The sequence below is a fragment of the Solea solea genome, chromosome 9 (genome assembly GCF_958295425.1).
Source record: "Solea solea chromosome 9, fSolSol10.1, whole genome shotgun sequence".
NCBI classification, from domain to species: domain Eukaryota; kingdom Metazoa; phylum Chordata; class Actinopteri; order Pleuronectiformes; family Soleidae; genus Solea; species Solea solea.
The window spans coordinates 15,959,533-15,975,723 of NC_081142.1; the positions used below are offsets into that span (position 1 = coordinate 15,959,533).

General features: G+C 41.1%; 1 protein-coding gene across 1 annotated transcript in view; it reads left to right on the forward strand.

Moving 5' to 3' along the window:
* Positions 1-15,983, forward strand: part of adamts10 (ADAM metallopeptidase with thrombospondin type 1 motif, 10) — a 46,236-nt gene extending 30,253 nt beyond the window's left edge. Inside the window, exons 17-26 of the mRNA XM_058638918.1 lie at positions 480-613; positions 3,217-3,340; positions 6,513-6,593; positions 7,741-7,904; positions 7,987-8,113; positions 8,755-8,884; positions 9,675-9,879; positions 11,866-12,042; positions 12,121-12,286; positions 13,174-15,983. Coding sequence (XP_058494901.1) covers positions 480-613; positions 3,217-3,340; positions 6,513-6,593; positions 7,741-7,904; positions 7,987-8,113; positions 8,755-8,884; positions 9,675-9,879; positions 11,866-12,042; positions 12,121-12,286; positions 13,174-13,283 — 1,418 coding nt within the window. The 3' untranslated portion in view covers positions 13,284-15,983. The remainder of the gene's footprint in view (positions 1-479; positions 614-3,216; positions 3,341-6,512; positions 6,594-7,740; positions 7,905-7,986; positions 8,114-8,754; positions 8,885-9,674; positions 9,880-11,865; positions 12,043-12,120; positions 12,287-13,173) is intronic.
* Positions 15,984-16,191: the final 208 nt, after the last annotated feature.

Sequence of the window (16,191 nt, forward strand, 5' to 3'; positions counted from 1 at the left end):
TACTAAAGAAGCACATTTGTTAGCAGCTTCTCCGTTACTCTGCATACATCATCCGGATCACTGGTCTGATTGGTTGAAGTTCTATCTAAGTGGTTTCAGAGGCGTTGTGATCTGGTGACTGCACCCTTTCCAGACAAAACATTTTACATTTCCGGTTTGTTATTGTCACAAGATTAGGTTCACATACTCGTAAGCTCAGTGCCTGAATGGAACCACTGTCCCACCTGTTTGCTGTGCTCTTTGTTTGTGTGAGTTTGTTAACATTTATTGAAGGAAAACAGTAGTCCTGTGTCAACCTGCATTTATTCATGAGAAACAGCGACCTTTTCGCCTTCAGCTGCTTGATCTGATGATTTTTCACTTTGCAGCCTTCATTAGCGTCTGATACTCAGATAACCGAACAACTGCAACCACACACACACACACATACACATCTGTCAATAATATGAAACATCCTTCATTCTTGTTTGTGTGTCCAGGTGGGGTGAAGCCCTGCTCTCTAAACTGTCTGGCAGAAGGTTATAACTTCTACACGGAGCGTGCTCCAGCTGTGGTGGATGGTACACCCTGCAGAGATGACTCCCTGGATGTGTGTGTAAATGGAGAGTGCAAGGTGAGATGAGATTTTTTTTTTTTTATGCAGACCTTTTTCTGCAACAAGCTGTACTTTCACGTGTGTGTGTAGACAGTGTACTGCATATACTCTAGTCTGTGTAGTTATGTGCTGGCTGGTGATGATCACCATGACCAGCTGCTTAACTGAAAAATGATCTTCACTTTGGCAGTAATGTTGAATTCCCATTACAGTGCTCTCACTGTAATCCTAACTGTTAATGAACAAACTGCTGTCCTGATGAAGTGGAGCTCTGCAACACGTCCGTCCAACAATTGTAACTCATTTGTCTACGAATGTTAACCAAAAAGAAGTACTGGCAGTAGTGCTGTGTTTAGGTGGATGTCTCTCTGGTTGTTTTTCTTGTCATGATCTGCCCTTGGGATGAATCGTTTTTCTCCTAGTACTTCTGGACATAATGTTGTCTGCTGTTTACAGTTTGTATCTGCACTGCATCTTTGGATTAATCGTTATGAGAACCACGGCGGACTTAAACATTTCTACCCTAACGTAAAAATGGAAGCTTAATTTGCACTGATATAACAAAATGCAGCCCTCTTATTTAGACTGATGTACTGTGGGAGGCTGGAGATCCTGGGTTAATCCAAGAAGACTATTTTGTTTATCAACATCTCTGTTCTCTCCCCTCCTTCACTCATCTTTTTCTTCTGTACTGTGCTGTGCAGGAACTCAGTGACCCTCCAGCTCAGCTGTTTCTCTGTCTGCACTGCTGACTGGCCTTCATTCACTGCAGTCTCATTATCTCGTGTCTCTTTCCTTCTGTGTCTACATCTCTCCATTCCTTTTATTTTCATAGTCTGTCCCTCAACCCCCCCCCCCCCCCCCTTTCTTTTCCTCATTCTTACAGTTTGTTTCTGTCTGCTGTCCAGTCAGTGCCTCTTCCCCCTTTCGCTCTCCTTTATCATCTCACCTCTCATATATTTTATGCACACACCAAACCTCAAACATGCTGGGGGAGAGATCTCTATCAGTTGTTTGCCGCCCCATGCTGGTTTTTCTTCAGTGGCTTCCATCTGTCAATGAGGGAGAATCAGAAGGAGAGCTGGAGATGTGGGAGGGGTGGTAGAAAAGGGGTCTAGCAACAGATGGTCCTGTTAAACACAACATGCTGCTGCAGACAAAAGGCACATCTGGTACAGTCACGTTTTCCTGGATCTGTTGGACAAAATATAGAGTGTACAAAAACATTAGCAACACCTGCACTTTCATGAAATTAACCGAGCACATGCGGTGCTCCTACAGGGAGTTCACCCGTCGACTCACCTCAGTTAAAATTGTTTTAAAGTAAGTTTTTAAGAAGCGCAATTAAACCCCAAATATATTTTATGGTATCGCATGGCTGAGTGTTCTGGGTGCACATTACTTTCCCAAACATAGTGTTTGATTTCCACATTTTCTTTGTTGCAAGTTGAAATTCTTATGAAACCAAATTCTCCACATCCAGGGTTCTCAAACTATTGTACGTGTTCTACCAGTGGTACACAAGCTTCCTCTAGTGGTACTTGGAGGAAAAGCTGAGGAATTTTGACTCTCACTCCATCTTAATCTAATTTCACTATACTAGTGTGTGAAGTATATGTGAGGGAAGAGGAGGATGATGAGAGAGAAAATGAGCTCATTGGGAATAAATCTGCCTCCTGTGAAAAGTCTGTAGCTGACTTTTGCTCAAACTATTTACACCACAGTATTTTATTGTTGGTGATAATGGTGTCACTTCAAGAGCTGAGTATTTTCTCAGGTGTTTCTGGGTATAAAAAGTTTGAGATCAATGGATTTATCCTGTATTTCAAAACAAAAAAGAACAAATTAAATAGACGACCAACCAAAGATTCATGTCATTAAACAAAAAGGTCCAGTTAAGTTGTTCATTGTTTTGTTTTTTGGACAAACACTTTCAAGATATTATCTTACAAGAGCATGAAATATTTATATTTTACAGCACAAACCAGGGACCACCACTGAAAACCAATATTGTTTAATTTTCTGTCTGGTAAATAAGTGAATGAATGACACATAGAGCAATTTCTAGTTTTTAAAGCGTCAACACCACCATATTGCTTGTAAAGACAAAGGTTGATCTTCTATCATTTTACGATTATATATCTCATCACGCTCCAGATTACAAACACATTTTGTTCATACTTTCATTCATACTTTCAACACTGGATTAAGTGTTGAACTCTGACCTTATCAATGTGAAAGTAATAACAAACCTAAGCTTTATTATCTGTCTCTAGGTAATAGATGGGAATCAGAGCAGTTGCCATTAATTCCCTGCACTATTGTTTAGGTTTGGTTGACTGTTAAAGGGTTTGAGTGAAATCACCTGCTTTGCTCATCATGAAACTTATTTATGTCGACAGCCATGGGTTCAGCAACCTAAGAGCATTATGTCTGCACAGGATCAGAAAACACATCTGGACGAACCATCTGATATATCTGTGTTATGGGAAAGTGGTCTGGAAGACATTAGAGGAAATCCCTCAGCTCAGCCTGTGACACCTCTCCACGTTCTGACTGTGCCCCTTCACCTATGACCTTGAGTGACCCCTGCAGCTCATTCGTTCCCTTTCTTCCCACAGCACGTCGGCTGCGATCGCATCCTCGGATCGGACGTACGCGAGGACCGCTGTCGGATCTGTGGGGCCGACGGGAGCAGCTGCTTGAGTGTTGAGGGACTCTTCAACGACTCGCTTCCTGAAGGGGGTACAGAACATTTGTCAGTCCTCTCATAAATTAACTTTTGGGAGGTACATGCTCAAACACGAGAGTATTTTGACATGTCCTTTCTTCATTAGCAGTGGTAAAATGTGGTTTAAATTTTGAATAAAGCATTATTACTGTCTCTTAGAATCAGATTAAGTTAACATGAGGCATTTACAATGGGGAGTTATGGAACATAATTATTCTCCTTGGCCAAAAATGTGGACAAACCTTGGATTCTTAAGCTTTGGATTGTAAATGAGTCTTGGAAAACTACCTTGCCATTTGAGTTAGACTATCCCAAGATATTCAAAATATATCATCTAATTGACAGTTCACCTGCAAAGCAGTATAATGTCGCAATCATCTATTTGACAAAGCCATTAAAACTCAACATAGATGTGCAACAATTCATCGCAGCACCTGTTTTACTCTGGGCTTTCCTGACGAATGTTTAAAGATGAAAGACGTGTATGTAAAACAGTTGGGAGCTGATGCAGCCCAGATTTAACTGAGCTGCATCCAATCACAGATTTGAACAGCCACTTCTCTTATCCACTGTAATGTCTATATCAAGCAGTTTTAATGAAAATGTGGGGAATTACAATTTCTGTTTAACAAAGGTGGTAGATATTCTGGCCAGCCCATATATATATATATATATACACATATATATGTATATATGTACATATACATATATATATATGTGTGTTTATACATATATATGTGTGTATATATATATATATATACACATATATATGTATATATGTGTGTGTATATATATGTACATATACATATATGTATATATATACATACATATGTATGTATGTGTATATATATATATATACATACATATATATGTGTGTATATGTATATATATATATATATATATATATATATATATATATATATATAAATATATTAAAAACATAACTAAATTTACATCATCCCCAAATGCACTACATTGATGCTTGAACAAGACAACTCCTTGAAATACCCAAATAATCTAACAATCACACATAAACACACAAACACGTACACATGCATCCCATAAACTCTATATATCTTTATCCACAAGACACCCAGGGACACGTGGCAGACAGATTTAGGTGAGGTCCGACCAGTGTGGCTTGAGGTCTGCCTGCTGTTGTGTCTATTCTGGGTCACAATTCTCACCACAACACCAACTCCAGAATCTCTCACCCAACTGTCACCACTCACCCCTCTCTGCGATTCCTCAGCGGGGACACACCCAAAAAAAAAGGCAGCCATGCATTGGACCACAGTGACCAGGCCACAGTCTGTCAACCACCCTCAAAATATCTGACATTATCACCAGAGTGAAAAAGTCACTTAGTGGGACTGACAGGTTCCTTGATCCTAGGGATAGTGTTGTTAGTATTGGGGGACTGTGAGATACTATCTAAAAAAAAAAGGGGGGGGGGGGTGTTAACTAGGCCCTACATCTCTGACTCCACACTCTTTCTAAAACATGTTTTCTGTTTAATTTTTTGGTCTCTTAGCCAAAGCTAGGACACCGTCATCGGAGTTATTTTCTCAGATTTTTAAAAAAAACTTCTCTCCACCGCCACAGAGGAAATTTTACATCTGTTTCAGGAACTATTTCTATTTAAAAATAGTGGAATACCCTTTTAATGAGCTGTACTCCCAGAATATGAATAAAGAATTGTGTCATTTATAGAAATGCTATAACAGATTCTGGTGTCAAGGTTCCCACAAGTATTTGGATCCTGATTATAGGGATTTTCTCTTTTTACCGAGGTTAAACATGAACATTCACAGTGGTTCTAGTTTATCCTAAAAATGTTTGAAGAGAGTGAAACCAGGATTCGACATATGGAGACAGTGACGTCCATGCACCGCTAACTACACGTGACATAGAGCTATGTCATTTGTAGTGAATGGTAATTTGGTAAAGCTCACACTTCATGCCAATTACTCAATCACCCACATATTCAAATACACATTCACTCACTAATTGTAACATCAGGGGCGTAATTTGGGATTCAACATTCTGGAGGTGGGTCCTTTTTACTTTTTGGATGACCCACTCTTCCTTCCTTCCTTCCTTCCTTCCTTCCACAGCCACTCAGCAACACATGTAGCTGACATGTATTATTACATCCTCTAAAAATTCAGAATTAAACTGCTTAGAATTGGTTAACTCAACATTAAATTATTTGTTTTAACATTATTAAAAAATATATATAACTCTTCCTCACAAACACGTCATAACCTGGTTTCATCTCTAACTTCACTCTTCTGGCCTCAAACGGATCCCTACCTGGCAGAATCACTCATCATCTGTTAGTACCAAACGTTGCTTTGGTTCTGATGGTTCAACCATGCAGGCAAAGTTACACTGATGGTAGAATTTATTTTTTCTCTTGACTCACTTTTTAGTGATGCTTTGTTATGTAGTTTGCGCTCAGTGCTTTCAGCAGTGATGTCCCTTTAATTTTCTTTCCATATGTCCAGCCTGTGGCTCTGGTCAGCGGCGAGGGGTTACTGAAGTGTCATGAACCAGGGATTTACAGCTCCTTTGCTCTGTTAACACCACTGGTCCTTGAATTGTTAACAGAACATCCTCACTCTGTGTGTGTGTGTGTGCGTCTGTCTCTGAAGACAAAAACTTTAAACTCTGTCCCTCTGATCCTGTGCGCCTACATTTAGACTCAGACCTGGGGTCAGTGTGACCTCTCAGAGAACCACAGAGAGGTCATAAGCCAAACCTCTCCTTTCCTCTTGTGGTAAAAATTATTTTATCCGTCAGTTGTTTTTTTTTTGTCTTTAAATTTGCTCGTCGTTCAGCGAGGCTGAAGTTATTTACAGCACTGCACAGCAGATCATAGCTAAGAAAAGCAGCTGGAGGTCGGATGAGCATAAGAAAGAAAAGGGACAAGAGACTAAAACAGATGGAGTGAAGAGAGGAGAAGAGCCGGCTCTTGGCATCGTCCTCACTCTCCAACAAAGAGCCGAAGCTAGCAGCTGAGGCCGGCTGCCCAGGAATGCAGCTGGAACCTCAGACCTCTGCTTAGTCCATCAGTGTCCCACAGAGCTGAACACTACGCATGAGTCAATCCAGCGATCCCCAGTGAATAAACCTCCTTCACCTTGTTTTGAGTTTTGTTTTGTTTGTCTGTGTGTGTCTCAGGTTATGAAGAAGTGGTCCGAATTCCCAAAGGATCAGTGTTCATCCACATACAGGAGCTCAACATCTCCCTCAACTACCTTGGTAAGATGATATTCAAACTAACTGTTGTTAATATGATTGTCCCTCAAGGGAACCTCGGTGAGGACACAACCGCTAACTTTACAAACTCATCTGAATATCAATGAAACAGCGGTACGTTGTTTGTTTTGCCATTTTCTGGTTAACAATTTAAAGATTTAGATTTTTTAATTTTTAATATTCTTGAATTTGTCAGGGTTTTTTTTGCACCTGAAATGTTGTAGCAGGAAAAGCCTGAACAGAGTCCGGTTATCAGTATCACCTCTGCTTATACTTCTGTCATTATTGTCTGCTTTTATAGTTCATTCAGACTGCATTAATTACATTCAATGACACCAATCAAGAGTCAATGGAACAGATTAAGCTGTTTGGCATTGACAGAGGCCATTTGGCAGATGGGCACAACCCACATACTCAACTCTGCTGCTCAACCCACAAATGCATTTTCCTTACAAATGTGGCACCATTTAAAAGGAAAATAAACAGGCTTTCAAATGGTATAAGATTTACTGCAAGAGCTGTAGCCACCAAAAATCAATAACACAAGTGTAGTTCACAAAATAAATAATACGATCAGTATTGGTATGATGACTCAGGGTCTTTAAAACAGCTCCTGTTCTCCTCAGGTTTTTAGTCACAAAGTTGGCTGATGTTATGTCAGTCAGACTGTAACAGACATTTTGACTTGTTGTAATTAGAAAATGTAATTTCTCTTGGCAAACTACATTTTACATCCTGGTGTTTTTCATGCAGAGAAACCTGATGAAATGACTTTCACCTGTGATTTACTGGCTAAGAGTAAAATGTCAAGATATATCATGAGCTGCCAAATAGTTTACGTCACTTTGCCGTTTGTAGTGATGAGTCGGAAGTATCAATGTTGGCCATATTTAAGTTCTGACTGCTGTTATTTCCCACTGAAAATGAACTTTTTCCACTACTTTCAGGGGAAACAAAAATCAGAGGGGTGCTAAAAGCTGTGACTTCATGAGTCTGATTTATTGTTCTCTGAAAACTACACGTTTTTGACAGCAGTGGCTCTCTAAGCGTCTGTCACGGAGACAAAACTGATCATGTTGCTGTATTCTATTCTACTTTAAGAAATATTTACTCTCTTTAATCAGCATCCCTTTCTTCCTCTATACCGCAGTGCTAAAGAGTAAAGGTGACCAGTATTATATCAATGGGAAGCTGACCATTGACACACCACGCAGGTTCGATATAGCTGGTACCATATTCCACTACAGGCGTCCCACTGATGGGCCAGAAACTCTTGAAGCTCTGGGGCCAACGAACATAACACTGATTGTCATGGTAAGAACAAAAACACTGTTATTTTTTTCCTCTCTACAATGATTTATGTTCTTTTTAGTGTAAAATGTCTGTATATGTGCAGGTGCTGGTGAGGGAGGAGAACCCAGGGATCCACTATCGTTTCAACCCCCCACTCAACAGGGAACCTCTGAATGGTTTTGCCTGGCATTACACGTCCTGGTCACGCTGCTCCGCTCTCTGTGCAGGAGGTAGAAACACAACACACACCACCAACGCCGAGCAACAAACTGTGTCACTTAAGAGGACACCTGTAAATATAAACCACCACACCAGGGCCTCTTTCTACTTTCATAAATCTTGTCACAGCAGCTGCAGGTGTTTGGATCTTATTGTTTTGGTGGATATGGCACTGATGTGTTGGCCTTTAGAGTGTCATAGATCATTTTTTTCTTCTTCTTCTTTTGGCTTCTCCCTCTCTAGGAGTCACCACAGCAGATCATCTGCTTTAATCCACATATTTGATTGGGCAGAGATTTTTTTTTTGCACCCCTCCCCTGACACAATCATGAGTTCTCGCAAAACGTTTAGTAATGAAATGTAAATACAGCAGTAAATATCTGACCATTTATTTAATAAAGTTTTAGAGGAAACAGAGCTTCCCTTGCTGTCAAAGAGCAATCGCCTGTGACTGATTGTGCCCCCATGGCTTGGGTCAATTTAGTGTGTCCAATTAACCCAATCCTTTCCACTAGGCCAGAGGTCTCAGTCCCGCAGCCCACAGGCCATAATGTGGCCCCGTAGTTGATTTTATTCATCATGTCATAATGCAAACATGACCCGCAAACCTCTTATGTTTAGTCTTGTGTGTTTGTCTTCTCTCACGTGTCAGGTGTGCAGATCCAGCAGGTGGTGTGTAGGAAGCAGTCCGATCATTCAGTTGCCTTCAACCACTTCTGTGACAAGAAGAACAAACCAAAAGAGAAGAAGAGATCCTGCAATACTGAGCCATGCTCCCCATCGTGAGTTCAACAGTTTACCCCCACTGAAAGCTTTTCATTTTAGATGCATTTGTGTGTCTTTGGATTGTTTGTTTTGTTTGTTTCCAGTTTTAGAATAGGTTGTTTTCTAGTCACAATAATATAATGATGATGTTTATTTTTATTTTCATGGCTCCGTTCAAGAACAGTCGTCATTAAGTTGCACAAGACAGAGACAATGTTATCCATTCATTTTTAACGCTTTATCCTCCACGTGACTCACAACCTACAGTCACTTTGAGTGTCCAGTTCACTTAATCTTAGATTTTGGACTGTGGGAGGAAGCTCGAGTACCCAGAAAGGAGCCACAGACACGGGGAGAACATGCAAACTCCAAACAGAAAGACCCACAGTTTAACAGGGATCCGAACTGGTGATCTTCTTGCTTCTTGTTAGGAAGAAATGCTAGCCACTGCATCACCGTGTCGCACTAGAATATTAACAGTTAAGAAAAATAACAACAAAAACAATGCAGTTAAACTAAGACAAGCCTGAACAAGATGCTTTTTGAAAATGTCAACAGTGAAGATTTTGCCAGACATTTAAAAAGTTGGAAGAATCAAGACATCATTTCCCCATAGATTCTGTTTGAAAGTTATACTAATGGGATAGTATTGTCTGGTTGGACATGATTAGGTGCATTATTATAGGCATTGGTCAGGTTTCCAGCTCCAATTAACATTACACTAATTTAGTATGTCCATATTCTACTATACACTGCATGGAAACTGATGAAGTACCACCGAATGGTTGTGCTCCTCTCTGCTCGTAGCTGGTGGACAGGAGAGTGGTCGGAGTGCAGTCGCAGCTGTAACGGCGGCCTGCAGACTCGAGAGGTTTTATGTAAAAGGAGGATTTCTGTGACGGAGGAGAAAGTCCTGGATGACGCAACCTGTTCCACTCCACGTCCCTCGCTCACTGAGCCGTGCAGCAACCACAGCTGCCCCCCCGAATGGCTGGCCCTGGACTGGTCAGAGGTGGGTAAACGGCATAGAAAACTTGAAGCAATTCCTTCTTTTGTTTTTCCTTTCCTGACGAACCTTACAAACCCAAACATCTGCCAAGAAGCCGTGAAATACAAAACAGAGGCGTGGAACAGACAAATCACAATCAGCATGTTGATTCACACATGAACACGGTTACACTTCTCATGTGGGAATCCCCAAGACTATGTTTTTATTCTCTTGGAGAGTGAACTGGAGGCTCTTGGAGGAGTGAAGACGTATGATGTCCTCCAAGTAGAGTACAAAGGAATGTAAATCTATAGTGTCTGCAACTGTTCATGTGCACGGATAATTAAATCCTTACTTTGAACAGTAGGACTGTATATTGTTCATAAAACTACAGGTATTACTGCGTCTTTTATGTGTCCGTAATTGGTTTCTAGGGGTGTTTTCATGAACACTCACTCCGTTCCGGCACAAATCAACCGGGGTGAGAGACCGCCTAGAGAGGGTCGTCTCAGCTCGGTTGCAGTCTCTCCACGGAGCGCTACATTTGCAGTGTGTACACAATTCACAAGTACTGTAGGATCCAGCTGCATTTACCCACAAACCAGTACGACCAACAGCGCTGTTGCAACAGTGCCACTGCCAGAAACAACAGGAGTCTAGACTTATAAATGGGCCATATAACCAAGCTGCTTACCTGATGTGTCTTCGGCGTACAAACTGTCTGCTGAATAGGTCATTATATGCCTCCGGAAGACATCTTCTCCTTTGGAGGTGTAGCAGCAGTGCATCTTCTTATCGTCATCCGATGTATGGCATTGTTATCTCGGCGTAGCCTAGCTGCTCGCGCAAAGTGGAAATGTTCACATACTGAACCCCAAAACTCCAATCACAAAACTGTTTATTAGTGGGATGTATCAGTTGCAATCAGAGGTAGTTCTTCAAACTAGTAAGTAGAACAAGGAAATGCGATAATTATGCAAAACCGAAAATGCTATAATAGTGTTTTTATTTACAGTGTATATGTACAAATGAAAATGGTCGATATTATCATCGAGCAATGACCAGCTGTGTTGTCTGCAGACTTCCCTCTCAAAATCCACACAAGACTGAGGCAGAAAAGGCTCTGCTGTCGTGTATGTTTCTGCAACACTGTCAATCAAAAACTGGTTCCACCTTCGTCCACAGTTCCTCCAATCATCATGCAAAAGCCCAGCACCCGCCCACTGCTCCATTGACCCCCAGAGAAGCTGAGCTTCCGTGGAAGTGACATTTTTTCCGCATTTGTCCAATCTCCGTCGAGCTCGCTGCAGTGAAAACAACATATTCTGTGCCATCCCATAGAGAACAGTTGTAGCTGGTTTAAATTCACATAAGATGTTGCGTCGTCCGTGATAAACCGCTGATTCTGAACGAACTAGCACAAGTTTAGTATTGAAATGTAAATACAACACAGTACATATTTGACGACATTTTAGAGGAAGCTGAGCTGAGAAATCACCACTGTTTGCAATCTATTACAACCTTTTCCCAACGCCCACTACACTGGATTATTTTCTATTTTTTCCAGACATTGATGATTTGTTGATTGATGAGTATCCAGACATGAAAAGGATTTCAACAAACAACATAAAAAACAGACGAGTGCATCGAGCTTCCACTGAAACAGACTGAAAAGTCCTTGACCTCATCCTGTTTTTTGTCCTTGGACTAGATCTTGTTTTCACATTTCAGGATCAGTAGAAACCAAACAAAGTGATGTCAGACCTGTTGCAGTCAGTGGTGAAACTGTGTGTAACGTAGAGATGCCAGCTGATTTACAAGAACTTATTTCTTGTGCAGCTGCTGACCTCTGCTGAATGGATTAAGATTTTTTCTTTGCATGTTTGTGACCGCAGTGACCCTCTGCTTCACCCTCCCATCGCCTCCATCGCACTGCCCTCCCACCTGATGTTTTTCCCTTTTTTTCCCCCCCCCTCCTCTCTCTTTCTTCATGTCCCTCTCTGTGTGCAGTGTACGCCCAGTTGTGGTCCCGGCTTCAGGCACCGCTTGGTCTTGTGTAAGAGCGGGGAGAGCGGTGACACGCTGCCTGAGTCCAAGTGCCCCAAGTATGGCAGACCCACCTCCAGGGTGCGCTGTAACCTGAAGCGTTGCCCTCCCCCTCAGTGGGTGACCGGTCCCTGGGGAGAGGTGAGACCTGCTTTTATGCGATGTTTTGTATTGATACACAATACTCACTACTCATGCGTGTGTTTTGTTGTGTTTCAGTGTTCTGCCAAGTGTGGCCTCGGTCAGGGGATGCGTTCGGTTCAGTGTCTGACCCACAATGGTCAGCCGTCCGCTGAGTGTATGGAGCATCAGCGACCAGCAGCCATGCAGCAGTGCAAGAGCAAATGTGACCTCAGTCTGCCCATCAGCACAGACAATCCCGAAGGTAAGAGGGCAAAGGCCTTTCCTTACTGTCATGTTTCAGCAAAATACAAATTTTTTTTCACACAATAATTATCCTTAAATGTTGATTTTAGAAGGTTTTATATCAGGGATTGAATCAAATCTATATTTTTAAAGATGGATGGATTCAATGAGTGCAGTGTAAACCAGAGTTAAAATGTGTGTGCTGACATTAAAAGTACTCAGTTTTCTCAGCAGGTGGAGGCATTGTTGTGCTTTTCTAAAAACAGAGTCAACATGTCAACATGTTGTGTAAAAGACAGGGTGGAGTCAATCTCTATGCCCAGGAATTTAAAAACATGTCCTTGTGCAATGGGTTGACCCTGGATGCTGAGAGGTATAAAAAGAGGGCTTAAAAGTTTCTCTCTGCTTCTTTGTGATATTTAATTCCAGAGAGTTTTGATTAAAAGTCTGGGCTAAATATCTAAAGTCAAAATGCTGTTAATCTATAAGTTTTTTTGTAATAATTATTTTTCACCAAACTCTATTGACCTTTCAACCCAGTTACACTGTTCTCTTGACAGTAATAGACAGTACTTCCGAAAATGTGTAAGTATATAAACAGTTTATTATGAATAAATGCATAGATAACAGTAATACATTTACATTTGTTGTACTGTATGTAATGTAATAACGATAATGAACGTTTTATAGCAGCTCAAGGTTTTTTTCATATTAAACAATATATTAAATATTTGTAAACACGTCATTAAAATGGAACAAAAGAGGAAGAAATTATATTAATATCACACTTGAAGTGAGATTATATATAAAGCCCAGGATCCAGACGACATGAAAGCATTCATTTTAAACGGCGAGTGTGGAAGAATTCTTCGTAATCACGGTGCTTCATGTGTGTCTCCTTTCCAGAGTGCAAAGATGTGAACACCGTGGCCTACTGCCCCCTGGTGCTCAGGTTCAAGTTCTGCAGCCGGCCATATTTCAGACAAATGTGCTGCAAGACGTGCCAGGGACACTGACAGCGTCCGTCCTCGTCTCCTGAACACACTCACTCACTCACTCACTCACTCACTCACTCACAGTAAGCCTGAAACCGTCCCACTGAGCCGTGTCCCAGTAGCAGCAGCAGCAGCACCCACACTGCCTCTGTCAGAGGAGTGGGCCTGTCAGACTGTCCTGGTCCTGGATCTGGTCAGGGGAGACCATTTTCAGCCAGAATCCAGATGCCTCACTGGGCCTAAACAGCCTGAGTGCAGTTTATACATTCCACTGGAGACAGGGCTTCTCAAACCTGGAGAGGCAGAGAGAGGGATGAACCCTCTGTCTGTCTCTCTCTGTCTCTCTCTCTCTCTCTCTCTCTCTCTCTCTCTCTCTCATACTTAATTGGTGCTACTTTTATTTCACTTTGGCCACAGGACTGGTGTCTTTGCTTCAGTGGCCTCTGTTTCTTAAACCTGTTTGTTCACAGGTGCTGTCTGTTTAGTTCTGAATTTTTAAGACAAAAAAAACAAAACAAATCCACTTTGTAAAGAAAATTATTTTTCCAAATATATTTGCTCATGAAAAGGAATATCTTATGTTATGTCGTGTAAAATGTGTCTATTGTTATCTGGTCAGTTGTTACTTGACCGCATCGTGTTCTCGGATTCTTGGATTTGCACAGTGTCAGCAGTCACATGACGTGTGTGTGTGTGTGTGTGCTTTGTGTCTGTGTTTTGGATCGGATTTGACTTGATGTCTCCATCCATTTCTTCTTAGTTTATTGTCCATGTTATCACCTCAAGTCTTCACGCACCACCTTCAGTAATGTGAGCAAAGCCAGAGCTCACATCGCCGGGACCCCCTACGTGACCCCGGCACGACTCGACTCGCCTCGGCAACTTTGTTTTGCTTTTCCGTTAGTGATAGTACCTGGTGCTTTTTTCTTTTCTTTTTTTTTAGTACCTGCACAGGCGAGGTTCAAAACACATTACACATCTGACACAAGAATCAAACCAACCAATTTTTTGCCTCAGCGCGTCCAACAGGGTCCTCGCTGTGACTCAGCTGAAGTGTGAGCAGAGTCGGATTTGCACAGTGTGTGAAGAGGAGTAATATTGTAATGTTATGAGACATTCATTTACATGTCCAGCATCTGTAAGTTAAGTTTGCGTCCACTCGAGTGAACCACATTCATGCTGTCGTCTTGTCCTTTGACACATTGATTTGAAATCTATTCTTTGCTTTCATTCATAAACAGGTATAATTTAACTGGCTGTTCTTTCTTAAGAACAATGATTCACAGATTCGGTTCTTCAGGGCTTTCAGGTGTGAGTCATGGTGGTGTTTTTGATTATGGGACTTTTACAGTCACGTCATCATCGGAAGGAGGTCACCTGACCCAAAGCTGTGTAGCACAGATTCATTGACACATTTTTAAAGATGCAGTTTCAGTAGTTTTTCCGTCCTGTAGAGAGTATTTTTAGAAACGCTGAGACCTGATGTCTCGTCTGAGACATCAGGTCTGACGGCATCACTATGAAGTCCACTGTGCTCTGAGGTCAGCTGTGACGGGGCCTGACACACTGATCACTGCTGAGAGCAACTCCACTAAATGTCTCTAAATGACACATCATTCCATTACGGGGGAAAAAGGAAGCTACAGCTTGTCTTTTTTTTGTAATAGCTGCAATGTTGTGTATTTTTTCGGTGCTTTGGTTTTGATTGGTGCTATTAGTTCACTGTTGTTGTCAATGTGTTGGTTCTGAGTTACAGTTTTATTTTGGTTTTTATATCAGTTTGAGCCTTTTGTGATAATCAGCAGAGCTGGCCTGACGTGTGTGAGCGCAGCTGCTAAGGCCACGCGACTTTATTTCTCCTGAAATGCAGCTCACAAAACAAGGTGTGAGGTTATGTTCTTGAGGTTCATCACACAAAAGCATTTTCAAGTGTTTCATATATTAGAATTATCAAATTATGTTGAGTCTGGGTCAGACTATCTAATCCAGGGGTCTCAAACTGGCGGCCTCCTAATCGATTCCTTGTGGCCCACCAGTTATTGTCAAGTCATAAGGAATGATTTCTGTATGGTTCCTTTTATTAATAGATTCATATTTTATTGTTCCATATCGACACATTTATTTTGAAAATCTGTTAAACACAAATACCGTCACAAATATTGTTAATATTACATTATCGTGATGAAATATATCATTTCAAGTTCATACAGCCAACCTCGACTGAATGGTTGCTTTTTTTCCGACCACACTAGATGCTCATCAGCCGCTAGGTCATTTCAGTTTGAGACCCCTGAGCAAATCTGTAGAGAAACATACAGTTAAATAAGTACAGTACTTTTATAAATGTGTATGCCATTGGATTGTACAGCCGCCCCATTATTATTCAAGGTAGGAATACTATTTATAACGTTTTCAGTTGCACATACTGTCGTACATCGTCCTGTTTCAGTGTTTGAAAGACATTTTTCTCTGTGTCGACCTAAAAAATCAAGCTTCACACTGAGGTGGTAGTGAACTTGTTTTGTCTGAAATAAATAGGAGGGACAGTACCGGTAATCTTTTTTGTTTGTTTGTTTGTTTTCCACATGCCATCTATAACATGGAATGAACTGTATGTTGTCTGATATTATAGAGAAGCTACATCCATTTGTCCCCGTGTACATCTTGTTAAAGAACTATTCAACTGATTAAACATGGTGCATTGTTGATTTAAAAAAATAATTAGAGTGTTTTGTTTGTTTTTAGTCAGGAATAAAAATTAATTCTGTACTTCATCATCCAGACTGATGCTGAGATCATCGGTGATGGTCTTCTATTTCTGGAGAAAACTCTAATGGTTTAGTTAACCCAAGAATCTCATCGAGGCTGAAATGTGATGTTCATGACAGTAACTGGGTTATTGTGAAAATATTATGCAATGGAGACGCCA